This window comes from Felis catus, chromosome B4, assembly GCF_018350175.1.
Source record: "Felis catus isolate Fca126 chromosome B4, F.catus_Fca126_mat1.0, whole genome shotgun sequence".
Classification (NCBI taxonomy): Eukaryota; Metazoa; Chordata; class Mammalia; order Carnivora; family Felidae; genus Felis; species Felis catus.
The window spans coordinates 111532829-111559995 of NC_058374.1; the positions used below are offsets into that span (position 1 = coordinate 111532829).

Genomic DNA, 27167 nt, shown 5'->3' on the forward strand with positions numbered 1-27167 from the left:
TTATTGTGTGAGGCTTAAGAAATTGTAAACAAAAAACATTATGACATTTCATTTCTTGGTCTTTTGTACAAGGTTATAAAAATACAATACCACTTAGTCTTTATAAACTCTTGAAAATGTCTACAAGTTCACACTTAGTACAATACAAAAAGGCACTTAAAACACAGAATGAGATGATTTTTTTAAAAACCACCTTATAGATATGATTGAAATTATTTGGGCAAAATTTATAAATACAGAATCGTACATAAATAGGATGTGACTTTTGCTTCTTTTTCAAAACATTTTCCCCATGTTACCTACAGATAGCATAAATGTGACTGCCCTCTCCCACCTTCTTTGTTCTTGATTTAGGTTAACAGAAAAACAAGCTAATATTAATCTGTTTTTCTTCAATTTAATCCCTTGTTTTAGATAAAACAAAATTCTTAATTTGTAACCAAATCACCCTAAGCATTTTTTAGAAGGCCAGCCTCAATTTCATTTTGTTTTAAATCACATTCATTTAAAAAAAAAATAGGAAGACAATGATGTGAATATTATACGGACTTCTTACTCAGCTGCCAAAATCACCCTCAGCAACATTTCTGAAGCATGTGAATGTACATGTGTGTGTATTTGTAAATATCACCGTTGCATCTTTCAAGCTCCAGAGCTTACTGAAACCACTCTTAATGCCGGCTTTGTAAACCAGGGCTTAGGTCTGGACACCACCCAAATCATTCAGTGCACTCATCTACGAGAGGAAAGACGCGTGAGCTTCTCGCATTTTTAGCTCTTCATTTTCTTTCAGGTTGAGCAAAGGATAAGCCATGTACAACATAAGTTAAGTAACAACCCACCGCCCTGTGCCACGTATGTGCTGTTGCTAATTAAAATAAGCGTGTTCTTGCTGTGGAAATTCTACACTTTGGGAATTTTGTAAGATCAGCACTTCAGGGCATTGTTAAGAAAGAATAAATGTTTTTGAGCTAAAAGAAATATGAGTCAGAGCACTAACTCATTCTCTGCATACAGGATGCTGTTTTAGAGGTAACTGTATTACTTCACCCCAACGGCGTTGTTCACTAAAGAAACACATCCATTGCTTTAAGGAATTGCCTGAACGTGATTAACTGCAATGATTTAACAATGAAACTCAAAGATTTGATTACTTTCCTGGCAGGATTTGGACTATAAATGAAAACTGGCATTCAAAATAATATGGGGGAAAATATAGAGCCACTTGAATACTTACCACTTTATTACTGCAATTATAATCAGTAATGATTTGAATTAGTCCTTGACGTTGATTTGTGTGTTTAAATTGGTCGTTAATTGTGCCTTTTCTGCCTTTGGTTCTGTTGCTCACCCTTTTAAGAGATGCCATGATCATTATAATCAGCACGTGGTTGTGTTGCATGAAGGGAGCGTCTCGTACTACCTTCCCGAGCCTACGTACACGTGTTCGTTTATCATGCCTCTGCTCATACTTTTCTATTTAGCTTTTCTGCTGGATAGCACTGAGAAGCCTGTGCTGATTTTCAAGGCAGTCTTTCAGCTTATCCTCTGTCAAAGTCAGTCGCTGCTCCAAGATTGAAACAGTCTGTAAAAGGAGGACAAAATAATCAATGCCTGGTGACCTGATGGTGAGGACGGTGATGGTAATCTCTGCATAGGGGATCCTTTTAGGAACTGGCATGTCCACCCTTTTGCCAGGAAGGGGCTCAAAATTAGCCCCAGGGCTTGTTCAGCTTCTGGGCTCTACCGTGGGGCAAAAAGCACTAGCAAGCAATTTGAGGAAAAGATAAAATCTGACGCCTTTGTTGAGAAAAAAGATGAGGACTCTGTAGACCATTCTTGTCTGGCCTCCTAAGGCACGGATGCCAGGGAAGAGGCCACACGAACCGTTCTAAGTGGGCTTTCATGCTACACGGCAGTGTGGGGAGTGGGGGCGGAGCGCCACCCGCCCAGCCCACGGGCTCCTTAAATGTCATCACTGCCATTCTGGCACGATCAATCCATGATGGACCATAGCTATACCACCCCAGGGAGCTGGAAACCTAGCTTACTTTGAAAATATTGTTAATGACTGGCATCAGTTCTCACAGCCTGAAAATGGTACCAGCACCTCACAGGGTTGTTAGGAAGACTGGATGAAATAATGCATGTAAAATGCTTATGCTGGTGCCTGGCACCCAGGACTTGGTGAATCTTAGCTATTCTAACTCCTTTGGCTAATAAATGAGCTTCTGACTAAACACACACACACACACACACACACACACACACACGGCTACTTTTAAATGTGGCAAGTCCAATTTTTTGTGATATTGACTACTTCATCTTTAATCTTTTCTATTTCTTTTAAACTTTTTATTCTAAAATAAAATGGATTCAGGAAATTGCACAAAACACATGTCCCTTAGTGAATTCTCATGAGAAAAGTACCCTCATAACCAGCACCCAGGTCAAGAACTGGAACGCTGCCAGCCGCCCCAGAGTTACTCCCAGGTGCCTCGCAAAGTCCCCACTTCTGTCCTCCCCCAATAGTAGCCACTTTCCTGACCAAATTACTTTCTTGTGTCTCTTTATGGTTTTATCTTTCAGGTGTACATCCCTAGACACTATAATTTCGTCTCACCCATTTGCAAAGTTTGACATGTCATTTAAAGTTCCTTTTAATCTACAGCTTCTCATCCCCTCTCCCTTTTTTTTCTTTATAATTTGTTTGTTGACAGACTCAGGCCATTTCAAGTAGAGTTTGCCTGTAGCACTGCCACCAGTCTGAAGGTGAAAAAGAGCACGCTGAGGGTACAGTCTGGTCCGTTTGGTTCTCTGTATGCTCTACAAATTGGCAGCTGGATTCAAAGGCTTGAGGAGACTCATATTAGGTCTGTAAGACTACAGATCTACTGAGATCTATAGATAAGACTACAGGTAGTGGTCTATTTTGTTAGAAGCCATGTTAATAAGGTTTGATCATTTCTTTTCTCGTGATGTTGGGAACTGCTCAATGCATAAATCTATTCATTCTTGAGGATTGTAAATGATGATATTCTAATCTCATCCTTTAAAAAAGTATTAGTTGGGATAATTCATTAATAAGAGACACTTTCCTCATCTACTACGTGGCTATCCAGTACTAGAGTTCATATAAGAAAGGCAAAATAGGGGCGACTGGGTGGCTCAGTCGGTTAAGCATCCGACTTCGGCTCAGGTCATGATCTCACACTCCGTGAGTTCGAGCCCCGCGTCGGGCTCTGTGCTGACAGCTCAGAGCCTGGAGCCTGTTTCAGATTCTGTGTCTCCCTCTCTCTCTGACCCTCCCCCATTCATGCTCTGTCTCTCCCTGTCTCAAAAATAAATAAACGTTAAAAAAAATTATTTTTTAATAAAAAAAAAGGCAAAATAAATGCTTGGTTATTTTAGTCAGTAAGTTTCAAGATAATAAATTGATTCCCTATCACCCTCTGAAGGTAAACAATTTTTAAAATACCATTATTTACCAGCTTTTACTTTTATATTTCATACTATATATTTTGACTAATTAAAAAATGATGCTGATAATATTTTTTACCATTTCTTGAGTACGTATATGGACCAAGCATTTTGCCATATATTTTACACACATTATTCCAGTCCCACCGAAGGGATTTATATGTATATTATCAATACCCTGAACACCGGTTAACTCCATTCATCTACCATATAAAATGTAATTTTATTTTAATTTATTTCTAATTACAGTTCAGTACAGATAGGTTATAAACACTGAGTTAGGTGTTCAGTCATCTGTAATTAAAGTGCATCAGAACATGTTTATTTTACTTGCTACGTGCCCACAGATTCAGTGTTTCTATTTTGCAAGTGTGCTGGGCTTGCTTTTAACCTCTTTAATTGTAAAAAGAAAGCCAGCCTTTCACAATTAAAAGGAACAGTCAATAAAGCTTAAAGTGATTCATTTAGCCTTGAATTGGGAGAGATGGATCGAGGCTAAAAGAATAGAGAGTGGACAGACTCATTTGGAAGAGTCTCTAAGAACAACCTGACATCGAATGCAACAGTATAGGTGAAGAAGTTGGGGCAATATGGGAAATAAGCCAACCCAAACTAAATCTGAAAGGGAAACTGCCTTTAAAGGAAAGAAATGTCTGATAAATACAGAGAAAGTCACCTTCAGCACAATATTGCAAAATGAAAACTGGTGATTTTAATATGAGTTTCATTGAACAAATCGTATGATGACTCCAAGTTCTCACCTGGCTCTTTCCCACATTCTGACAGGGCCCCAAATCCACATATATGCCCCTTGCCTCTAAAGGCTCTGAGATGTTATCCCTTGTTTTTAGTATTCATTTAATTAGTGGTTCTAAACCCTGGCTGTAAAACATAATCATATTGGGCAAAGAGACAAATGTCAGGGCCTTACCCCAGACCTATGGCAATGGATTCTGTGGAGATGAGAACTGGCCATCTGTATGCTTTAGAACTGTCCAGGTGATTATAACGTACAGCAGTGATGAGAACAGAATGAGATGATTTCTATGCAAGAGCTATTCCAACATGAAATATGTATTATGGAAAAGTAATCGACATCTCTCCAGTTCACATTATAGCCTCTCTTTCTGTATAACTTAAAACAAGTTCTGCTCATTCTACGTATTGCAGGAAAGTAAGACTTCTTCAAAGGAAACAATCAGCAGAGCTGGAGGAGAAACCTTTGATGTATCCATTTCAACACACAACTTCTCTTAAATGACATCTATTATCTCCTGACCGAGAGTTGGAAGACCTTTGGTACATAAAGATCCATAGTATACCTTCTTTGCAAATGTAAAATGGCATCAACGGACAAGTTAAAATTCTAAAACAAGAATGCAAAAACTATAAAAACTATCACCTCCAGAAGAACACAACATCAATGTAAAAAGCTTTGAAGTGAGGAAAGTTACATCTTGGACAGTGAGAATATCTGCTCCTTGCCTCTAAAGGGGAAGGGAAGAACTCTAAGGGAAGAACTATAAACTGTCAAAATTTCATTCTAACCAAAAACTGTTCACCATTTTTTCAATAGCCCTAAATATTTCTTTGATAATGTCCTAATCTGAACATACTACATCAAAAATCTTAGAGTAAAATGTTATTGGGCAGAATCAAATACATTTACTGCATGGAGTACCAGTGCCATTCTTTATAGTCTCCACCGTGCCCTCTGGCCCCCAGAAGCCAGATAAAGTGCCATGGCAGGTGTGTGTGTGTGTGTGTGTGTGTGTGTGTGTGTGTGTGTGTGTGCGCGCGCGCGCGCACGCACGCGAGCATGTGTATGCGCGCGCACGCGCACATTCACGGGCACACACACGCATGCCCTCTGTAAGATCTTACTAGAGCAGCCCAGCAGAGCATGCCTTGCTATATCAATGGCCACCCTGAGCTTGCCTTTCTGAGAAAAAAGAACTTCCCCCTGCTCTGCAAGTTCTGCAAACTACCGCAACCAGGATTATTTTAACTCACCCTGAAGTACACGTAAAGCACACTAACCCACCTGTGTCAAAACACTGAGTTGTTCCATGATGTGCTCTAAAGCATCGGTCACGGCGAGTGGTATGCTTCTCTGGCTCTCAGAAGGGAAGTCACTCGTGTCTTCTGTTTTCTTTTTCGAGGTTGTTGGTGAACATTCCGATGACAATAAAGAAGGGTTCAAGAAATAACTGTTGATCTCTTCACCTTTGTCTGCTAAGGTTCTAACAGTGGTATCTGTTGTCTTTGACATCATAGAAAAGATAGGAAGAGTTATATTTTCCAAGCCTTAAAAGGAGTTTTCAATATTCCTCTTCTAAATACCCAGCTTTCATTTAATTATTTACCCTCAATTACAGTATTATAGAAATTACTATTGCAGGGAGAAAATAAAGCTAACAATGAATAGAGAAAATTTACTATTTCCCTTGGTATTTTAATGAAATACACTTTGTATGTATCTGTCTTAAAGATGAGGCATTCTACCACTAAAAAGACTGTTAGATGCAGTCCAATTCTTAATTAAAAACAAATACCATATCAAGATGACTATTATTTTTACAAAAATCGAAAATAACAAGTATTGGTGAGGATGTGGAGAAATCAGAACGCTCATGCAATTGCTGGTGGGAATATAAAATGGTGCAGCTGCCGTAGGAAACAGTTTGGCTGTTCCACAAAAAGTTAAACATAGAATTACCATATGATCTAACAATTCCACTCCTAAGGATAAATCCAAAAGAACTGAGAGCAGAGACTTAGATACTTTTACACCATTGTTCATAGCAGCTTTATTCACAATAGCCGAAAGGTGGAAACAACAGGAGTATCCATTAGCAGGTAAACATATAAACAAAATGTGGTATACACATACAATAGAACATTATTTAGCCACAAAAATGACTGGAATTCTGATACATGCTACAACAGGATGAACCCTGAAAATACTATGCTAAGTGAAATAAGCCAAACACAAAGGAAAATAGTGTATGAGTCTACTAATATGAGGTATGTAAAATAGGCAAATTCATAGAGAAATAGTAAAGGTTACTATGGGCAGGAGGGACGGGGAGGGTGGAGTTATTGTTTGATGGGTCCAGAGTTTCTATTTGGAATGGTGAAAAAGTTCTCAAAATAGATAGTGGTGATGATTACACAACACTGTGAATACTTATTGCCAGTAAACTGTGCACTTAAAAATGATCAAAAGGGTAAATTTTATGTTGTGTATATTTTACCACAGCAACACAAAAAACATAAAAACCCTCCAAACAATTGGTAATGAACAACCTGAAAATAAAGTTAAAAAAAAAAAAAAAAACCTCCATTTACAATAGCACCAAAAAGAATAAAATACTTAGGATAAATTTAATAAAAGAAGTGTAAGACTGATACATTGAAAACTGCAAACATCACCGAAAGAAATTAAGGATATAAATAAATGGAAAGGCATCCACACCTGTGACACGTTCATAGACCAACCAGAACACTTAATACTGTTAAGATGGCAATACTCCCCAAATTGATATGTACAGATTCAATACAATTCCTATCAAAATCTTAGCTGCCTGGTTTGCAGAAATTGACAAGCTGATCTAAAATTCATAAGGAATGCAAGGAACCCAGAATAGCCAAAATAATATTGAAGAATAAAGTTAGAGGACTCACACTTCCCAATTTAAAAATTTACTACAAAACTACAGTAGTCATAAAGACAAACATATAGATCAACGGAATAGAACTGAGAGTCCAGAAATAGTCCTTCCACCTATGGTCAACTGTTTTTTTTTTTTTTTTTAACAAGGTTGCCAAGACAATTTAATGGTGAAAGAATAGTGCTTTTCACAAATGATGCTGGAAAAAGTAGATGTCTAATTTCAAAAGAATGGATTTGGACCCTTACCTCACACCATATACAAAATTACCTCAATATGGATCATAGACTTAAATATAAGAACTAAAACTATAAAACTCTGAGAAGAAAACATACAAATTTTCCTGACCTTGGATAGACAGAGGCTATTTAGACACAACACCAAAAGTACAAATAACTGACTAAATAAATTGGACTTTATCAAAATGAAACACTTTTGTACTTCAAAAGACATGATCAAGAAACTGAAAAAAAAAAACTCCACAGAATGGAAGAAAATATTTGCAAATCATATATTTGATAAGAGACTTGTTGATGAACATATAAAGAACATATGAACACTTACAAATCACATATAAAAAGAAAAATACCTCAAAACATGGTGAAAGTATCTGAATAGATGTTTCTCCAAAGATACACAAATGGCAAGTTCAAAGAAAGATGCTCAACATCATTAGCCATCAGGCAAATAAATGCAAATCAAAGCCACAATGAGATACCACTTCACACCCACTAGGATGACTAAAACAAAAAAGACAGAATCTAAGAAATGTTGGTGAAGATGTAGAGAAATTGGAACCCTCAATATATTCACTAGTGCAACTGTATAAAGGTACAACCACTTTGGAAAATAGTTTGGGTAGTTCCTTGAAATGTTAAAGAATTACCAAAAGACCTAGCAATTCCATTCCTTGGTAAATACCCAAGATAAACGAAACTTGCTCATGAATGTCATGGAGGCATTATTCATAATAGCCCAGAAAATGGAAACAATTCATATGCATCCAAATGCTGTGATAATGAATGGATAAACAAAATGTGGTATAACCATACAATGAATGTTATTTACCCAAAAAGGAAAGGAGTACTAATATATGCTACAATGTGAATGAGCCTTGAAAACATTAAGCTAAGTTAAAGAAGCTATATACAAAGGCCATGCTTTGTATGATTTCATGTACGTGAAATGGTCAGAATAGATAAATGTATGAAGACAGACTGAGATTAGTGGTTGCCAGGACCTAGGAGGAGAGAAGAAGGGGGAGATACTGGTAGTGGGTATGAGGGTGATGAAAATGATCTAAAATTCTCAGTCACCTGGCTGGCTCGGTCTGTAAAGCATGGGACTCTTGATCTCAAGGTTGTGAGTTTAAGACCCATGTTGGGTATGGAGCCAAAAAGAGAGAGAGAGAGAGAGAGAGAGAGAGAGAGAGAGAGAGAGAGAGAGAGAGAAAGGAAGGGAGGGAAGGAGGGAGGGAGGGAGGGAAGGAGGAAGGAAGGAAGGAAGGAAGGAAGGAAGGAAGGAAGGAAGGAAGGAAGGAAGGGAGGAAGGAAATAAAATGTTCTAAGATTATTTCTGGAGTGGTAAAATAGTTCTAAAATTAGATACTGGTGATGGTTACACAACTTTGTGAATATACTAAAAACCATTGAATCATACACTTTAATAGGGTGAATTTTATAGTATGTGAAATATATCATGTTAAAGCTATTGTGAAAAACAAACAAAAATCCAAATACATATCACAGAAAAAAATTTAAAGTTTTTAATCAATTTTACATTTCTGGTTATCACATGAGAGTTCCTGAGAGAGGTCACCTCAAACATGTTACCTTAATGATGATGATGATGATGACGGTGACAACAGGGCTTGTTTTATACTTGGTACTGTTTCAAGTACTTTACACACATGATCTGATTTAATTCTCACAATAATCCCATCAAGTAGGTTCTACTAATATTCCCATTTTACAAATGAGGAAACAGAGATACAGAGAGATTGAGTAACTTGCCCAGGGCCATACATACATGTAGGAAAGATGTATGAGATGTAACCAATCATAAATCTCCATGATCCTTCCAACCATTTTTTTAGGAATATGAAAACTTTCAAGTTTCCTCTGTCACAATCTTACAAATTCACCATTTGTTGAAAATAATAAAAAACTCAAAATCCACCATTCACAGTTGAAGTGTATTTTAAAAGTATGTATAAAATGCATCTTTGTACTCCTACCTAGCTAAGTGTATCTGGCTCAGGGTCTCTCTGTTTGTTCACTCAACGAATAGTCCCGGGGCCCTGCTCTGTGCTAGGCACCATTCTAGGCAGTGAGAACCTAGCAGTGGGTAGCATGACCCAAGATTTGGCTCTCCTGAAGCTTGCGCCCTTCAGTCATTTGGTAATACATCTTTTCTACTTTTCACCCTCTGAAATTTATAAACTTATATTTTTGTTTTATTGCCTAGCAGGTTATATTTATCTTCAAAAACCATCCTGGTCACTGAGCATTTTTGCTCTGTACCCCTATTTTCCCCCTTTGTGATGTGCCTGACAATGTTAAAGTGTGAACCCAAAATACCTGAGTGGTATTATTTTAGGATATGAAGCTCTCATTAAAATCCACACCCCAAAACAATCTCATTACTAACCCTTTGAATTATTCATTCCACTGGGGAAGTAAAGCTAAAATTGTCATTAAAATGTCCAGAAGCAAAATTCCTAGCAATCACAGACCATGGAAGAACAAGTTAACACAAAGGATTTTTAATGTTACTGATTAGCCAGAAGCAACTATGACCCACTCATTCATGCTCTGAGCTAAGGGAAGTGGGAAAGAAACATACAGAATTTCTTTACCTGGGTCCCCAGCTAGTGGCTGGTGGCAATGATGGAAATGAAAGCCCCGTAAAGATGAGTATGAAATATAAAAAGGATTTGCTGAGAAGCCCTGCCTCACAATCACGGCCTGCATTCCAGATCCTGGGCAGTCATCTCACCGATCGGGAACAATGTGTGGATGGCCATGTACAACGCAATGATCCTCATCCCAAAATAATTCCTCCTCAAAGAACAGACTTTTTTTTTCTTTTTAACATTGCTTCTGCTCTGCCTGCAATGCCTTCTCTGCCCTTCCAGCAGAACTGAATTCTTTTTGATCTCTAAATGTCGGCTGAATTGTCACTTCAGAAGGTCTTCCCTGACCACCTTCCTGAAACTGGACCGTCCATTCTCCAACATGGCATCCTGATGTTTTCCTCCATAACTGATCAGAGTTGGTGTCTACATATTTGTTCCTAGTTTACTGTCTGTCTCCCTCACTAGACTGTGCTATGCCCACTCCCTTACCACTGCATCCCCTCGACTGGGCAGGAACTTGAATCCTTTTGAATATGTTAAGCGTTTGTATGCAGATTTTATTACTGTTCTCAAAGATGGAAACCAAACACTCCATATGACCAAGGCAGTCTTTTTCACATGGGTCACATCACACCTACATAAGTACATGCAAATATCACTAGTGATGCTATGGCAACAGTTCCAGCCATTCATGGGGAAAGGCCTCAACCTAATTAAGAAACCAGTCATTGAATTCTGGGGCTTTGCAGTCAGAGTGGTTAGTGAAGAAAGGGTAACAGGAAGTGGACAAAGGAAAGATTTTAAGACCCTAGACTGTCTAGGGAGTAAAAGATCTCAATGCAGTCTTAACAATGCTTTTCTTGTTGGGACCAGCATCAAATAGATTACTATGATATGACATGTGGAGATGAATAAAACACAGAAAAGGGTATGGGCAGAGAGAGGGGAAGAACTTGATCTACATTCTACATTAGCCACCTGACGTAGCTGTCTCTCAGAGGTACTGGAGCCTAGAAATTAGCAGATTCTTTCCCATGAACCAACCCCAACTTTGCGTCTTATTTGTACAGGGAGAGAGAGATGCACAGCTTGGGGAAGTTTTAACACACTCATCCATAAAATAAAAAAATTAAAAAAATGAGAAAGGCAAAAATATGTTTAAGATTCTGGGCCATCCAAAGTCGAGCAAGTGAGGCTTTGGTCCCTACTGCTCTCAGTGAATCAGGCCCTCCCCTACCTCAAAGCTGCTAGCATTCATTTCCTGGATAAATGCTTCCCAAGCACCAACATCATACTAAGCATTTACCAACGTTAAATTTTATGTCGCCGACCAAAATGAATGAAATCTTGCCATTTGCAACAACACGGATGGAGTCAGAATATATCATGCTAAGGAAAGTAAGTCAGAGAAAGATAAGTAGCATATGATTTCACCCATATGTGGAATTTAAGACACAAAACAGATGAACATAGGGTAAAGGAAAGAAAAATAAGATAAAAAGAGAGGGAGACAAACCATAAGAAACTCTTAAATATCCACAAACTGAGGGTTTCTGGAGGGGTGTTGGGTGGGGGATGGGCTAAATGGGTGATGGTCATGAAGGAGGGCACTTGTTGGGATGAGCACTGGGTGTTGTAACTAAGTGATGAATCACTAAGTTCTATTCCTGAAAACAATATTACACTATATGTTAACTAATGTGGACCTACATTTTTTTTAAATTGAAAAAAAAAAATAAATGTAAGCATGGTGCAAGAGAAGTGTGTAAGAATTCTGCTCTCGAGAATTCTCTCTTGTGGTGAGAGAATGAAGACAGAGCAAGGCCCAGAACGTTTGCAGCGCCTGGCACATCACTTGCACTGCAGAATGAACAAGAAACACGGGCAGACAAATGACTAGAAGACTGCAGAAAAGAGCAAATGCTTTGGTACTTCATAAAAGGAAGAAATCACACTATGTTCCCTTATCTCTTTTATTGCTGACACGTGAAGTACAGGGAGGTAAGAAGAGCTCTTTCGCTGGCTGAGTCAGCAAACGAAGGCCTCCAATGGTAGGCATTAAAGCCACAGCAAAGAGCAAGGGAGATGTGGCACCTTCCTTCATGGAGCTTATAGTTCTCCAAGGAACCGCTTCCTCCAAAAGGATGGCAGGACAATCACCACCCCTGTCCTTGGATAGGCCCATGGTTGCCATCTCAAAGATGGAAAATGCAGCCTCACCAACTGCATGAATAAATCTGAGTGGCTGAGAAACCCTTATTTCTACACGTTAAAAGGCTTGACTCCCCATCGGAACATACAAAATAAAACAAGAGGTACAGCGTTGACTAATGCCAACAGCTTTGATGGGCTGGAGACCTATATATAAAAGCTCTGATATTCTGGGGTCAAAGGGCTCTTAGCAGGTTGTGTAGATGTCATGGAAAAATTAATGCACAATTTTTCACTCATCACTTAGAGAATGAATTTTTAATACATTAATAGAAATTGAAAATTGTGGCATTTGTAAGCAAATTTTTATCAGGAAATTAACCATGCAACAATGTAATCAAGGGCCCCACATTAAACTATTACTATTTATATAATGAACAATGGAACATTCAAGATACTGTGGTGCTCCATTACACCTGGGAGATCATGTATTACATTCATTCCCTTCCTCTCTTCCCCTCCCCTCCCCTCCCCTCCCCTCCCCTCCCCTCCCCTCCCTCCTCCTCCTCCTCCTCCCCCTCCTCTTCTCACTCACTCCGTCTGGGTGAGCAAGTCAGAACTAATCACGGGTGTAACTTCACTCTCATAAGTCATTATTCCTGCCATCAGTAGAGCACTGTCATTTCTTGTTATATTTGTGTTCATATGTCTATATTCCCAACTAGTTGGTTTATGACAGGTAGTCTCTTGAGTTCAGTGGCCATAACTTTATCTTTTTTTTCTCAGGTGTCTAGTACAGTGCATGAGACACTGATAGGGCTCAGCTGTTGTGGAACTTTGATTGCGATTCACTGAATTCACTGTCCTATATCGGTTGAACCATGAACAAAATATAAATATTGATAATTTGACAGTATTTGGAGAGAAGCAAAAACCCAAAGTTAAGCTAATGCCATTCTCTACTAAAAATTAGTCTGAAATGCCTCTTCAGAGGCACAATAAGGGAGCAATGGAAGCAATTATCACTTAACTACAAATCTGCAAATCACTTCTTGATTTTTACCCACCACCCCCCTCCAGCATACTTGATGGTTTCTAATGGCCTAGCATAAAGACTTTCTGACAAATAGGAATGCAAAAGTAGGCATGTCACATGTAAAGATAACCAATGACGTGGCCTTCAGATATATAATAAATGGGTTAAAATAAGTCAGTGTTGGCTTATAACTAATGATTTTAGTCTTGGTTTAATTCTGAAACTACAGAATAAAACAGACAAAAGTCAGAAAAGTCTATCCAAAGTGGTCTTGATGTGAGCTAATGTGAGTTTCCCATCATTGAAAATGCTAAAATAGACTTGCGATGGTCATTTGTTAGGGATATTATGAAAAATATACAAGCATCAGGTCAGGAAATTCTACTGAATGCCCTTCAAAGTCCCTTCCATTCTGGATATTCTGAAATTTTTAATATTTATTTATTTATTTATTTATTTATTTATTTATTTATTTATTTAGAGACAGAGCATGAGCAGGGGAGGGGCAGAGAGAGAGGGAGACACAGAATCCGAAGCAGGCTCCAGGCTCCGAGCTGTCAGCACAGAGTCTGATGCAGGGCTCAAGCTCACAAACTGCGAGATCATGACCTGAGCCGAAGGATATTCTGAAATTTTTAAATCACTGCACGCTCGCGCGCACACACACACACACACACACACACACACACACACTCACACACACAGTTATAAAATGCCTGCCTGAAACAGACTACGATAACAAAAAAATCTTTTGCTGGACAAAAATAAAGGTAACTATTATTTTTCAAATAAAGAATGGATTATTTACTTTCAATAACATTTAGAATACAAATGTGAAACTTCAATAATCTCTATATGCAATCTAAAATAATGAAGATATAACACTCATTCAAACAGCATTATTTTATTTAGCACCTACACATCAGAGAAATTCTAAATGCCAGGGATACATAAGTGCCTTAGTGTCCTACTGCTGCTGTGACAAATTACAAGTTTAGTTGCTTAAAACAACACAGATTTATTATCTAAAAGTTCTGGAGGTCAGAAGTCCAAGATAGGTTTTGCAGAGGCGCCAGGAGAGCTGTGTTCCTTGTGGAGACCCTTGAGAGAGTCTGTCCCTTGCCTTTTCCGGCTTCTAGAGACTACTGCTTTCCATGGCTCCTGACTGTATTACATTAATCTCTGCTTCCATTACCATATCTCCTTCTCTAATTTTCATGCCTCCTTCCTCCCCTTACAGGCAACTCAGTGATTGTATTGGGCCCACCCGAATAATCCAGGATAATCTCCCCAACTCAAGATCCTTAACATCATCATGTCTGCAAAGTCTTTTTTGCCATGTAAGAAAAGACATTCACATATTCTGGGAATAGAAACATGGATATCTTTAAAGGATCGTTATGCTGCCTACTATAAGGAATGAATAAATGAGATCCCGTCAACATGGGGTTATAATCAAGTGGGTGAAACAAGAAAATAAATATACAGATATGTGACGTAATGTCAGGTAATCACCAGGGCTATGAAGAGAAGGCTGGGTAATGTGCTATCTTACAATGTAGCTTCATTGATGATGTATTTTTTTTTTTAGTAGGAGAGGTAGAACATAAATTTTAAGCATCTCAAGTTTGAGACACTTCCAAAGGGAATAGTCATGAATGCCACTGGAAGTATAGGATTCTAGATTTCTGTGGAGAAGTTGTGGAGAGTGATAAGTGGTATCTATTTACCAGTTTTTATAAATGAACAGCCAGATGAAGAGATACACAGAGCAAGGTCTGGGAAAAGTCCCAAGTACAGGAGCTTCTGTCTCCTTGAAGTTGGGGTGCTCAGCATATAAATATTACAGCCATGGGCCTATGATCACTTGGGTGGGGGAGTCAAACAAGAGAAGAGTTGCAAAGACTTCAAAAGGCAGGAAGAGAAGGAGCAGGAAAGGTGACTAGTGGCTCATGACGTGGGAAGGGTGGTGATCCAAGTGATGGAAGACTTTCAAGGAGAAGGAGGGGTCACCAGGACCAAGTGCTGTAGAAAGCCTGAGATAGATGGATCACTGGGGCCGTGACACAAGCAGAATGGTGGGGCCAAAAATTTAATTGAGGTGGATTCAGAAGAGTGGAAAATGACGAAATAAAGATTGAATATAGGCAGCTCTTTTGGGGAGCTCTGCTTTAAAGGGGAACAGAGCAACGAGACAGGAGCTGGAGAAGGAAGAGGGGTCAGATGAAGTTTTCCTTTTTAAAGACGATGGAAAAGATCTAGTAGCAGAAGGAGAGCACTGATGTCACAGGGCCGTGAGGTGATAGCTACTCAGTGAATGAGTTGGCTAGGCAGTGCTGAGTGCCCTGGAACTTTGTGTAAATACACTTAAGGTGCAATCAGTCAGCATGACTGTCTAGTCAAAATCAGTTGCTTGGGTGTTAGGGCAGAGTAGGCAAAGAAATAGATTTAACCAGGTTGAAAATTTCTGGGTGAGTACAACAGAGGGAGGAAGGGACAAGAGCATGGCCGTAATAATGGACTACAGAATCTGAGGAAAAGGAGAGGGACGCAGACACAGGAGGTGGGCAGTGACAAGGCAGGAGGCTCAATGGATCGGAGACCCTTTTAGAGTTGATGAATTATCAAAATTGGAGGACTGGAGGAAGTGGTGGCCAAAGAGTAGGAGGCTTTACACAGAGTTTAGCACCAGCACAAAGGATTCAGACAGTCACTGGGTTCATCTGAGATTCCTGACAGAGAGAAAATGGCTGTCTTTCAGAAGTGACTCAGAGTGTTGCTCTATCTTTAGCTCTCTCCTTCAGATCAGAAGCCTGTGCTAACAGGAGTAGATAAACCAATCAGGAAAACAGAAAAAGGAGCTATAGAGTCACCCATGTGGGACTGTCACAGGACCACAGCACAAGATTCATTCGCAATTTCTAAAATTGCTAGCAAGGAAATCCTGAAGGAGGTAACCACATCTCTTCTATTGTGTACATCTGCACAGTGTATTGTATAACCTTGTAAAAACATACCCACCTGTGCCAGTCTTACTGGCTTAAGAGTATCTCTTGGATAAAATCAGAGAATGTCATGTGAAATTTGTGTCTCCCAAACTAAATTGGCTGAGCTGACAAAGACTTCTGCTTGTCCCTTGGGAGAAATCATATGTCTTTTCTTCAAAGAAAGAGCCTTCAGGCTTCAGGGATAAGGTTTTACAGAGGGTTTTGATTTTTCTTCTTCAAACCAAATTGGAAATTTTGTTTTTGTCAGAAGACTTGAAAAACACATCCCCATGCAGCTATCAACTATAACATCTGAATGTTTAATTCAATCCCCTTGGAGAAGGCAGCTGTGGCAACAAATCAACTGTCTGTCTTTGTCTTTAATCTTCATTCTCATCTCTAGAGAAGCTTATTAACTTTGAAGGATACACGAACTTGCAGGATACAACGAGGACATATAAAATCTGTACAAAAACGGCCTTATACGATTTACCTCTTACATGATTAGGCAAACGCAAACTATGACACTTCACTCTTTGTTTAAAAAAGGTGCGTGCATGTGCGTGTGTCTAAATTTTGAGGCAGGTAATAGCTTATATTATACAATGATGTGTTTCTTAAAGATATTTTATATTCAAGTATTACATCTTGGAGAAAATGGAAGTTTGACGTGGAAAGCCATATTTGGTTTAGTTTCACCCACATGTCTCAAAAGAGCCATCTGTTCACCTTTTAGAAAACTGCCCTTCTCTGTGTGCACAACAGCAACCGAGAGAATTAAAACATGAGTGATTAAGAAATGCAACCTCACTGCAATCCTAACATTTCTTTAGGTAGGCTCCATGCCCAGCATGGAGCCCAATGTGGGGCTTTAACTTACAATCCTGAGATCAGGTCCCGAGCTGAGATCAAGAGTCAGATGCTTAACGGGTGCCCCATTACTAACATTTTTGGATGAATCAGTAATCCTTCTCTTTTATCCAACTAGTAACTGTCTTTTTAAAAAGTGCCAACTATGCTTTAAAATTTTCAGTAAAAATGTATAGAGAATATTAAAGCAACCTTAAGAAAGAAAGTGGACCCTTTTCTGATCTATCTTCTTTCCTTTCCCTTTTAAAAGATAACACCATCTTGAATATTATCTATCATCCCAATTCATGTCCCTTTACTTTTTACCACATCTGTAGCCATCCCTAAATAATAGTACAGCTTTTGCATGTATTAGAACTACACACTTTAAAAATGCAACGCTACTGTATTATATCCTTTTAGAACTTTTTGTAAATCAACAGTTTTTGATTTGTCTATGGTGATGCAGCCAAGTCTAGTTCACTTTCACTGTCAAATACTATTCCGCTGATCAACTAATCTACAATTTATACATTCTTTCTACTCGCATTAAGGGTTACAATGAGCAGTCTTATAAATGTCTCCTGTATACAGGTGCAACCGTTTCTCTAGACTGGAAAAGTCATAGTTTTACCACATATTTTCCGAAATATTACCCAAACTTATTCTCATATGAGAAGACAATCTCCCCTTTTTTATAAAATAAGTATTTAATTGTTAGACATTTTAAATTTTAACAAAATTATGGCCAGGAAATGGAATTCCATGGTTTTCATTTCACTGTTTACTGGTAACTCGAGTATATTTTATATGTATATTATTTTATCATTTTTATATTATCATTTTTATATATATCATTTATCATTTTTACATATATCATTATCATTTTTATATTTTTATCATTTTTATATATATCATTAAATATATCATTTTTTATATTATCATTTTATATGTATATTATCATTCTTCTGTAAATTGTCTGTTTAAACCCTCTGTCCACTTTTTAATTGGTCTACCTCTCTTCTTCCTAATTTAAGAGTTCTTTATACATTCTGGATACCAGTACTTTGTTGTTTATATGTATAATATGTCTCCTACTCTGTGGTTTGTCTTCACTTCTATTTTATGGGATTGTCTTTATTCATACAAGTTTTTGTTTTAAATGTAGTCAGATTTGCTAAATCTTCCTTTGTAATTTTTGCATTTTGTATTGTGTTTAAGGAATCCTTGCCCACTAGGAATGTATAAGTATATTCTCCTGTTTTCTTTTAGATGTTCTGAGTGTTGCTTTTTGCATTTAGGCCTTTAACCCCTCTGGTATTGATTTTGTTTGTGGCTAAAAGTAAGAAAATAATCATGTATTTTTTCCCAATTAGCCAGTTGTCCCAGCAGCATCTACTGAACGGTCTATTTAGTGACCAGTCCATCTTCATGTGTCTGCAAAGCCGGGCCTTTCACGACCGACCATCTGTAATTGTGTGGCTCTGTTTATGTGCTCCTCATTGTGGGCTCTCTGTCTCCCTGTAACAATACCACATTTAGAGCTTAATGAATCTCCAATCCTCAAATTTCTTCAAAACTGTCCTGTTCCAAAAATTGGCTATTTTTGGCCCTTCCTCTTCCATATGAGCTTTAAAACCAACGTTTTAGGTTTCATTAAAAATCTTACTGGGAGGAAAATAAATAAAAGTTAAAAAAAAAAAGCGGAGGGGGGGGTGCACCTGGGTGGCTCCGTTGATTGAGCATCCGACTTCGGCTCAAGTCTTAATCTCACGGTTTTTGAGTTCGAGCCCCACATCGTGCTCACTGCTGTCAGCACAGAGCCTGCCTGCCTTGGATCTTCTGTACCCTCTAGCACCCCTTCCCAGTTTGCGCTTTCTCTCAAAAATAAATAAATCTTAAAAAAAAATCTTACTGGGAGGTTTATTAGAATTGCCTTGAATTTGTAGATTTATTCAGGAGAATTAACGTCGTAATGACATGGAGCCACCCTATCTACAAACATGACATTCCAAAAATGCCATGTAATGTTTTATTAATTTCATGTTATTCTGTATTCTCTGTATCATTTCAATCTTAACATATGTGCCTCAAAAGCAAATATATCACTACCATGTTGGTATCATAATAGTTATTCAGACAGTGCCCAATTTACGATGATGTTTCAAATTACAATTTTTCAAATGTATGATGGTGTACCAGCAATACACATTCAGTAGAATCACAATTCAGATTTTAAATTTTGATCTTTTCCTGGGCTATCAACATACATGGGGTATGATGCTCACTGGTGATTCTGGGCAAGGGCAATGAGCCACAGCTCCCAGTCAGTCACACAATGTCAACGGTAAACACCTGATACACTTTCAACCATTCTGTTTTTCATCTTCAGTACAATATTCAATAACTTACATAAGATATTCAACAACTCATTATAAAATAGGCTTTGTGTTAGATGATTTTGCCCAACCGCAGGCTAATGTGGAGTTAGCACAATTAAGATAGGCAAGGCTGAGCTATGATGTTTGGCAGGTTAGGTGTATTAAATGCAGTTTATCAGGATGTAACAGTGTTGGGAAGTCGAGAAAGATCTGTACACAGAAAGCCAACCAGATCAACAAGTCAAAGTATATCCTCAAATAACCATCCTCAGTATTTTTGTGAAACATAAAGCTATCCTAGAATCAGGGGCATTATTTGGAAAATGTTTCTGAAAAATTATTTCCTGAGCTTGCTTATTCTCAGAGATGAATGATGCCGTTTCCTTCTCACAGGCTCTATTCTCTGTTCCTCAAAACTCTTCAAGTGCCAGATTCAAAAGAAGTGAGCTGTGTGTTAAAAGTCATGAGATAATTCTTTTCAATTGTACACACAAAGTAAATCATGCTTTGCTCACTTGAATAAGACTTTAGCTCCCTTACTGTATTTGTTTTTTTAATGCTACGAAGAGGCAATTTTAAGACAAGAATTTATCCAATCATTTAACAAAGCTACAATTCAGAAAACTGGCAAGCTTTACAGAACATCTTTTAGAGAGCAAATATTGTATTTATTTATTTATTGTTCTATTCATCATGTAGCATAATGTGAATATTATAGTACAATTAACAATAACTGTGATTATAACAGTTATATATATTCACAGCTGGGTATGAGAACCACTCTTCTGTCTATTTATCATTCATTAAACCTTTCAAAAAACAGAGAGTGAAAGCTTTCTATGAGAATTCAGTATACACAGTGTACATTGTATTAGTTGACTTTAATTTGCATCTGCTAAATAGTGAAGTCTTTCCTTATCTTCCCCAAATAGATGAAATTTGCCCCTCATTTAAATCTCTATAAAAAGTCAATTTTACTTCTTAAGACAATTAACAATTTTTCCTTGCATTTCTGCTATTTGTAACATCATGTAATTTTCTATGCTATAATATGGTGGCCATGTGAATGGGACATCAAGTCACATAGACCGTTAACCCTGTATCTTCTGTGTATTAACTGTATGACATGGGACAAATTACTTGACCTGTCTAGGCCTTAGTTTCCTCATTTATAAAATGAAGAAGACAACATTGAACTACATCATAAGGTTGTTGTGAAAATGTAGGTAAAGAGTTTAATACAGGGGCACCTGGGTGGCTCAGCTAGTTAAGCGTCCGACTTCGGCTCAGGTCACGATCCTGCAGTTCGTGGGTTTGAGGCCCATGTCAGGCTGAGAGCCCAGAGACTGCTTTGGGTTCTGTGCCTCCCTCTCTCTCTCTCTGCCCCTCACGTGCTCACGCTCTTGTCTCTCTCTCAGAAATAAACATTTAAATAATAAATAAATAAATAAATAAGTAAATAAATAATATAGAAGAGTTTAATATATAGTTTGTATTCACTTACCTACCATCATCAGTATTATCTTATTATGTCCTGTCCCAAATCTTATACAATCTAAATTACAAGCTTCTAGAAGGGCAGAAGCCATAGCTACCTTTCTTTACACAGTGACACTTTGCTGAATAAGGTGTAAGGGTCACACAAATTAATAAAATTTGTTGAATTAAAGATATTTCTCTATCCATTATACTCCAAGGATCTCTTTTATACTCCTCTTTATATGTCTGGTTTCTCAAATGAAATAATAAGCCATATAAGGGCTGGTTGCATTTCAATAAATAAATGAATGAACCATTGTAAATGAATGCTATCTGATGGTAAATGAGTAAGTATATGCTGCATGCACATGTAAAATTAAAATCACTGTTTGACAAATCAAAATAAAATATTAAGACATTTGCAGATGTAATTTTAAAAAAGAAAACAGGGGCGCCTGGGTGGCGCAGTCGGTTAAGCGTCCGACTTCAGCCAGGTCACGATCTCGCGGTCCGGGAGTTCGAGCCCCGCGTCAGGCTCTGGGCTGATGGCTCAGAGCCTGGAGCCTGTTTCTGATTCTGTGTCTCCCTCTCTCTCTGCCCCTCCCCTGTTCATGCTCTGTCTCTCTCTGTCCCAAAAATAAATAAACGTTGAAAAAAAAATTTATAAAAAAGAAAACAAACAAACAAACAAGTTTTCCATTGTCAGGCAGTTGCCTGAAAAATGTATGCAATATTTTTAAAAGAAATTTAGTAGGCAAAGATACAACACCTATTTAAAAATTTGGTCTCTTCGTTTTAATGGATAAAAAATGGTTTCCTGATTTTAATACAGGAAGCCAATCTAACATCAAACATTTAAATGTATGAATCTCATCTAAAATATTTAACCCCTTGATGAAGATTATATAACTGGACGTAATTGAAAATTATGGCATAAAACCTCCAGGAAGAATAGCTTATGAGTAGACCATCAGTAACAGATATTTCATTATAAATAACTGAAAATAAGATGCTATGATAATAGTGTACTCTTTGATAGAGATACAATATTTTTCTTTGTTACATTTTTGTGTGTCGAAAGATGTGGGTGTTTCCCCCTTTCTTATTTTGCTGGTGGAAGAAATCCAGAAGCCAAATACAATAAAAATAATGACTGCATTTATAGACAAAGATTTTTTTTTCTTTTTAACTAATTACCATACTTTTTAACTAATTCCCCCCCCCCCCATGGTAATTGAAAGAAATAACTTTCAAATACTGTGACAAAACTCACTTTCTACCCCTAGACACTGCTGAGTAAGCATTAAGGTCTCCCTTCCTGTCCCATCATGCCTAAGTCAGAGTCTCCAAGAGTCCCGACAGCTGTGGAAGCTCTTTATTGGAGATGTGAACTTTGAAACAACCGATGAGAGTCTGAGGAGCCATTCTGAGCAATGGGGAACGCTCACGGACTGTGTGGTAATGAGAGATCCAAACACCAAGCACTGCAGATGCTCTGGGTTTGTCACATATGCCACCGTGGTAGATGCAGCCACAAATGCAAGGCCACACAAAGTGGATGGAAGAATTGCGGAACCAAAGAGCGCTCTCTCAAGAGAAGATTCTCAGAGACTTGGTGTCCACTTAATTGTGAAAAAGATTGTTGGTGGCATTCGAGAAGACATTGAAGAATATCACCTAAGAGATTATTCTGAACAGTATGAAAAAGTTGAAATGACTGACATCATGACTGACAGAGACAGTGGCAACAAGAGGGACTTTGCTTTTGTAGCCTTTCATGACCATGACTCTGTAGACAAGACTGTCATTCAAAAACACCACACTGTGAATGGCCACAACTAAGGAGAGCCCTATCTAAGCAAAAGATGGCTACTGCTTCATCCAGCCAAAGATGGCAAAGTGGTTCAGGAAACTTTGGTGGTGGTCGCGAAGGTGGTTTTGGTGGGAATGAAACTTTGGTCATGGAGGAAATATCCATTGGTCAGGTGGCTTTGGTGGCTACCAAAGTGGTAGTGGTTATGGCGGCAGAGGGGATGGCTAGACTGCATTTGATAATGATGGAAAGTCATTTTAGGGGTGGCAGGAGCTGCGGTGGTTTGGGTAACTACAACAATCTTTAAATTCTGGACCCAGAAAATTTTGGAGGCAGAAGCTCTGGCCACTATGGTGGTGGAGGCCAATACTTTGCCAAACCACGAAACCAAGGTGGCTATGGTGGTTCCAGCAGCAGCAGTAGCTATGGCAGTGGCAGAAGGTTTTAATTACTGCCAGGAAATCAAGCTTAGCAGGAGAGGAAAGCCAGAAAAGTGACAGGGAAGCTACTGGTTACAAGAGATTTATGAACTCAGCCAAGCACAGTGGTAGCAGGGCCTAGCAGCTACAGAGAAATGTTTTAGACAATACTTATGTGTATGGGCAGAAAAGTCGAAGACTATTTGTGATTAATTATATACAGGTTGTTTTACTTTCTGTCATGTGGACAATATAAGGCATTCCAAGAAAGGGTTTTAATGTAGGGTGTTTTTGTTGTTTTGTGTTGTTTTGTTTTGTTGCACCCATGCTGCAAATTGCTAAATGCAATAGTCTGATCATGGTGCTGAGTCAATGTGTCTTTTTTAAAAAGGGGTGTGTAAAGTTAGCTTACTCGGAAGCCACCTTGGTAAACTACCTCAATAATGTAAAGTTAGAATTCCTTCAGAGTGATACCAGGTTCCATTTGAGATTTATTTGCGATGTGCCTGGACATGGAAGCCACAGTCTCCAAAAACTTTGGCGTAGTTGAACTGACAGTTAATGTGTTGTGACCTGGAGTTCATGGTGAAAGGGTCACCCAAGGAAAGTCACAGAGTTTATTTGGTGATTAATATGATCGTTGGCACATCCTATGCAATATATCCAAATTGAATTATGGTATCAGATAAAAGTATAGATGGGACTGAAATTTATGTATCATCCATTATCATGCACAATTAATAAACGACTTAATATCCTCCTGGAAAAAACAAATACTATCATAAAATTCAAACATACTTTTCACAGGTGCCATGAGTCAAAGAGAACATAAACCAGATTCTCTGTGTAAAAGAGTGGTTAGCAACCAGGGTAATCTGTGTGCGGACGTGCACTCCCACACGCACACACACGAAGAGGCAGGAAGTTCTTAAAGAGGAAGCTGTGCCACCACTAAAGCAGGTCCAATACTTACAGCCATCAAACATGACCAGTTTTATCTGTTCCATATTTTAGTCACAGTATGTATCAGATAACCAGTATCTCTCAAAGAGAACAGTCTGATAATGATCCCTCTTGAGGAATGGGGTAAGATTAAAGCTGGTCATCTGTTCATCATAATCACTACAGTATTTACTACAGAGTGAAGTTTAGGGATTGCCCTGTGCGACCTTATGGCTTGATCAATCAATTAAAGATTCTCAAATCTATATGTGGACTGGATGCTCCATACCCAACCGATGTCTATTTCCTAACTTGGTAAACATGCCATTATTTAGCCAGCAGCTCCAAATTTAAGATCAGCCACCTCTTCTTCATTCCCTATGTTACTCGTCTAGACCAAGAACTCCTCACTTTGTATCTGGATTACCACTGCAACTGCCCCCTAATTTTCTATGCCCCCAGTCTCACCTCCCTCTTCTCCCTCCCTTAACACATTTTCAGAGTATTCTGAAATTCAGATTTGCTCATCACTCTCCTGCTTAAAATCCTTCACTGGTCCTCCAAAGATTCTTAGGGTGAATTCAAAAAGCTTCAAATGGTATTCAAGGTCATTCACGATCCAGCCAACCAGTAATGTCCACAGTTTTCTGAATTCACCATCCCCTCTCAAGCCTTCTGGTCTATGTAGAAACTGAGCTCTGTCCTTGCTCCCTGTATCAGAAAAATTCTTAAAGAATCTGCTCAAGTATCAGCCCTCTTTTGGAGGTTATTTCTGATTAAAGTTTCTGTCCCCAATCCTAATTCTCTAGTCTGCACATACATATGTGTGCTTGTGCGCACACACACATACACACACACATTCCTTATTTAGCCACTCTGCTCATGCACTCCCATAGCAACTTAGGCATATATCACTATTTTTGGACTTAGTCTTTCATCTGTACATTCTCACTGCTTGGTATATAACAATGCTCAGCAAATGTATTGAATAAAAAGGAAAGAATAATCTATTCTAGCTGTCTCTTTTGCTCACCCTTCCCCTTGTAGTCACTGTTCAACTCACTTCACACTGGTTTGCACCTGTATTAGTCCATCGAAAAAGCCCTCCAAATCTCTGCTAAACTCATCAAACATTTTCCAGTCCTTCTCTTGGCTTTCAGCTATGTTGATATTACCATTTCCTTGAAACACTCCTCTCTTGGCCGCCAGGATACTACATGCTCCCATCCGTCCCTGGGCTCCAGCCTTCTTTTCAGTCCCTCAGGCATATCAGCTCCCCTGCGAGCCAGTCTCTACACACACACAGTTCCCTCTGTCTAGGACCCTCCAGTACTTCTAACCCTCTCATCTCAACTTCAGCTAAAGCTTCAGATCAGTGTTTCCCATATTTCAATGTAAATCTTATTAAAATGCAGAGTCTAGCTCAGCAGGTCTAGGATAGGACTGGAGAATCTGCATTTCTAAGAAGGTTCCAGGTGATGCTCAAGCAAACCACGCGTGGACGACATTTTGAATAGGAAGACAAGTCAAATGTCTTTGCAGGGGAATGTTCTGTGATTCCACCTTACCCCCCACACTTGATGTAGTCAAATGCCCCCAATTCATACTCTGACCGTACCATGTAATTCCCCATGATATCTGTTGCTTACCATTATAACCTACATGCATCCTTCTCCCCAGACTCCTGCTTCCACTAGGACCTGGAACATTCATTTTTGAGAAATGAATGAACGATGCTTATTGAGCCCACTCCTCATAGGCCGAATCACTTCCCTTCATGACACTAACACAAGGCTCACCACCCTGAGCTCGAGTCCTGCAGAAATCCAGCGCATCTGTGCTTAGTTCTCTGAGCAATCTTCTATTCCTTCCCAAGGGTCACTCAACTGGGGCCTGCTGACCTATGGCCAAAGAGTAAATGGTTCCATATGTACTGGCCTTTTTATTCATCATAACAAGTGTGGTTTTGGCCACAGTTTCCATGTACAGTCGACCAGTACTCCAGATGCTCTTGTGCCAGGCATACCAGAAACAGAGTTAAAAAAAAGCAAATTCTACTTATCATGGCCAGATCCAAATCTCCCGTCCTGGTGTGAGAAATATTTTGGCGCCAGCAGGGATAGAGGCAGGAGGAAAAGACAAAAACTTTTAGTACATTCTGATTTTTTTTTTCCATTTAAAATTCATTGCCTAGATTCTCATAAAATCTCGATCCTCCTTGCGTTTAGGAAAAAAAAAATTGACTAAAAATGCTATTGGAAATATTATATAAGTTAATGGCTAGATACAAGAGCTAGAATATCTGCATGAAAGAATGGAAGAGCTTAACTGCGTAAGACACACGACAGGCAGGACCGACGTCACAGTTGCCGAGAGAACTGCCTGGAGGAAGTGCCAAAGCAAAAACTAAAAATAAACAAAACATAGTCTGAGATACAAACCCCACGGATGTCATTTCCGTTGACTAACGGATAGTTAAAATAGTACTAGCTCAGTCGCACAAATAAAAAGATGTTAACACTTCATTAAAAAGTTAATAATACATCTCAGAGAAAATTGTTGCTCTCTAAATACAGAGTTTTAAGTATACTTCAGAGAAAATTTATTTTATCATTTATTTGAAATTAATTTTTTTTTCTCAATTCTGTTTGGTAAACCTATTAGTATACTTAATTTGAAAAATGGCGATGTATTTCTTTAACGATACTCTTATTTGCATTGAGATTGTTCATGTCACTTAATTGTATACCAGGAAGTGACTGTTTTTCCCAGAGGTGGGAGTAAAGGCTGTGACCCTCTGATATATTCATGCCCAAAATGTAAATAGCCATAGCTTTTTTTTTCTTTAAGTGGATTTTATTTATTTATTTATTTTTGTTTGTTTATTTTGAGATAGAGCCATTGTGAGTGGGGGAGGGATAGAGAGAGAGAGAGAGAGAGAGAGAGAGAGAGAGAGAGAGAATCCCAAGCAGGCTCTGTACTGCCAGTGCAGAGCCCAATGCAGGGCTCGAACCCATGAAGCTAGAAGATGATGACCTGAGCTGAAACCAAGAGTCAGATGCTCAACCGACTGAGCCACCCAGGTGCCCCGGTAAATGG

At 38.6% G+C, this 27167-nt stretch overlaps 1 protein-coding gene and 1 pseudogene across 3 annotated transcripts in view; one reads left to right on the top strand and one right to left on the bottom strand.

Annotated features, from left to right (window-relative positions):
• Positions 1-1216: 1216 nt before the first annotated feature.
• POC1B (POC1 centriolar protein B) overlaps positions 1217-27167 on the bottom strand; it is a 97618-nt gene continuing 71667 nt past the window's right edge. For all 3 annotated transcript variants that reach the window (XM_023257291.2, XM_023257289.2, XM_023257290.2), the window contains 2 exons: positions 5525-5743; positions 1217-1585 (listed from right to left, as the gene is read on the bottom strand). In XM_023257291.2, the coding sequence (XP_023113059.1) occupies positions 1481-1585; positions 5525-5743 (324 nt within the window). In that variant the 3' untranslated portion in view covers positions 1217-1480. The remainder of the gene's footprint in view (positions 1586-5524; positions 5744-27167) is intronic.
• LOC123386796 lies at positions 14699-22935 on the top strand (annotated as a pseudogene).